Here is a 2,422-nt window from a genome sequence, read left to right on the forward strand (position 1 = left end):
TCAGGTGATTTATTTAGGGTATAAAGTCTATGAGCTGGTTTATTTAGGGTATAAAGTCTATCAGGTGATTTATTTGGGGTATAAAGTCTATCAGGTGATTTATTTAGGGTATAAAGTCTATCAGGTGGTTTATTTAGGGTATAAAGTCTTTCAGGTGATTTATTTGGGGAATAAAGTCTTTCAGGTGATTTATTTGGGGAATAAAGTCTATCAGGTGATTTATTTTGGGTATAAAGTCTTTCAAGTGATTTATTTAGGGTATAAAGTCTATCAGCTGGTTTATTTAGGGTATAAAGTCTATCAGGTGATTTATTTGGGGTATAAAGTCTATCAGGTGATTTATTTAGGGTATAAAGTCTACCAGGTGATTTATTTAGGGTATAAAGTCTACCAGGTGGTTTATTTAGGGTATAAAGTCTATCAGGTGGTTTATTTAGGGTATAAAGTCTATCAGGTGATTTATTTAGGGTATAAAGTCTACCAGGTGATTTATTTAGGGTATAACGTCTACCAGGTGGTTTATTTAGGGTATAAAGTCTTTATCAGGTGATTTATTTAGGATATAAAGTCTTTATCAGGTGGTTTATTTAGGGTATAAAGTCTATCAGGTGGTTTATTTAGGGTATAAAGTCTTTATCAGGGGGTTTATTTAGGGTATAAAGTCTATCAGGTGATTTATTTAGGGTATAAAGTCTTTATCAGGTGATTTATTTAGGGTATAAAGTCTTTATCAGGTGGTTTATTTAGGGTATAAAGTCTTTATCAGGTGATTTATTTAGGGTATAAAGTCTTTATCAGGGGGTTTATTTAGGGTATAAAGTCTATCAGGTGCTTTATTTAGGCCTGAGTTCACCTGAAACCTTTTCTTCCTGAAGTGAGACGACAGAAAAACACATTTACTGATGAAAAACAGTGAAATATAAACAAATGGAAACGGGAAACAGAACTTTTAAAAGTTTATTCAGAACCTGATCCAGTCCTCAGTTCTGTTCTGTAGACTATTACAGCGGTTCTAAACTTGTCTTCGGACCATCTGGATTACTGGAGGATAAAATCTAAATAAACGAATCCTGGATTAGAACTGTCTCACACAGTCAGAGGCTCCGCCCCCTTACCTTCATAGGTGAGATGTGAGCATGGGTGACGTATCCGTGCACGTTCTCGATCTGGGACAGGTTCTTCTCTGCTACCTGGACCAGCTCTGGGCCCAGCGCGTCCTCCGTGAGCTGGGGGGAGCTCTGCTCCTGGGGGGACGAGTCCTCATCGTTGTGCCGGTACTTCTGCAGAACAACAACAACAACAACAAGGTGAGCAGAGCAGCTAATGGGTTAAACAGCCCTGAACTCCGTCTCACAGGAACACATGAGCTGTAAACCACCAGCAGGTGGCGCCGTTACTCCAACCTTCAAACAACCAGAGATCAGAACCAAATGTTTCATCAAGTCCAGACTTTGACTGGATGAAGAATCTGAATGAATTCAAATCTCCAGGAGCAGATTTATTTAATAAAATCTTCTCAGGAGGTGACATTTATCCACAACAGTATTAATAAAGTTTTGTTATTTTTATTCAACCCTCAAGCTGGTCTGTAGGTGCAGACGATCACATGAAAAATGTTTTAATTTAGAATAAAAAAGAAGTTGATTTGTAAACAAATCCTGGTGTAAACAGTTTGTTTCAGATAGAAATGTCCTGCTGTTTTCTCCTGACAGGAAGTGACTCAGAGCTCAGAACACATCAGGTCTGGACCCAACAGAACCTGTTCTTACTGACTCATTAGCACTAAAGACAGAAGAAATAAATAACCACAGCCAGCAGGTGTGACTCCCAGCATGCATTTCACCAGCAGACATCCAATCACAGAGCTGCAGTGTCCTGCTGAGGTCCAACAGGTTCTGGATGGAGACGGTGGTCAGAACCAGGACAGTCCGACCCAGATATGAGCCGTTTTTTATCCACTCTAATGATGAGCTGGAACCAACGGTGGGGTTCAGGTGGACTCAGCTCAGTACCAGTTTGATGACCTCATCCTGGACCCTCTGTTCAGGGTCTGAGGAGGTTCTGCTGGAGTAATAAAACATCTTTAGTGTCCCCGTCAGGACTAAAAGACGTTTCAGACCAGAAGCTTTCTGGATTTCTGCTTCAGGACCAACCCGGGTCAGGACTGACCACCGAGCGACAGACAGACGAACACCAGGAGGCGTGACCACGAAGCAGGAAGTGACCTAACATGGTTCTGACAGACCAGCCAGGATTCAGAGCGGTCAGTGAAGGCAGCATGATCTGAGGAGGTGCCCACTCCTCATCACCTCCTCCTCGTTTCTGAGAGCTGAGGAGGAGGAGGAGGAGGAGGAGGCACGGCGCCGACTCCTGCCTGCCAAATGCTGCTATAAATAGGAGCGACAGCACAGAGGATGAAGCT

General features: G+C 42.1%; 1 protein-coding gene across 5 annotated transcripts in view; it reads right to left on the reverse strand.

The window, feature by feature from the left end:
* The window catches only part of LOC106535784 (disks large homolog 1), a gene marked incomplete at its 5' end in the record, with an annotated part of 26,592 nt that extends 25,312 nt beyond the window's left edge, over positions 1–1,280 (reverse strand). For all 5 annotated transcript variants that reach the window (XM_014032868.1, XM_014032867.1, XM_014032870.1 and 2 more), the window contains 1 exon segment: positions 1,116–1,280. In XM_014032868.1, the coding sequence (XP_013888322.1) occupies positions 1,116–1,280 (165 nt within the window).
* Between the last annotated feature and the right edge of the window lie 1,142 nt (positions 1,281–2,422).

The sequence above is a fragment of the Austrofundulus limnaeus genome, unplaced genomic scaffold (assembly GCF_001266775.1).
Source record: "Austrofundulus limnaeus strain Quisiro unplaced genomic scaffold, Austrofundulus_limnaeus-1.0 Scaffold1562, whole genome shotgun sequence".
Classification (NCBI taxonomy): domain Eukaryota; kingdom Metazoa; phylum Chordata; class Actinopteri; order Cyprinodontiformes; family Rivulidae; genus Austrofundulus; species Austrofundulus limnaeus.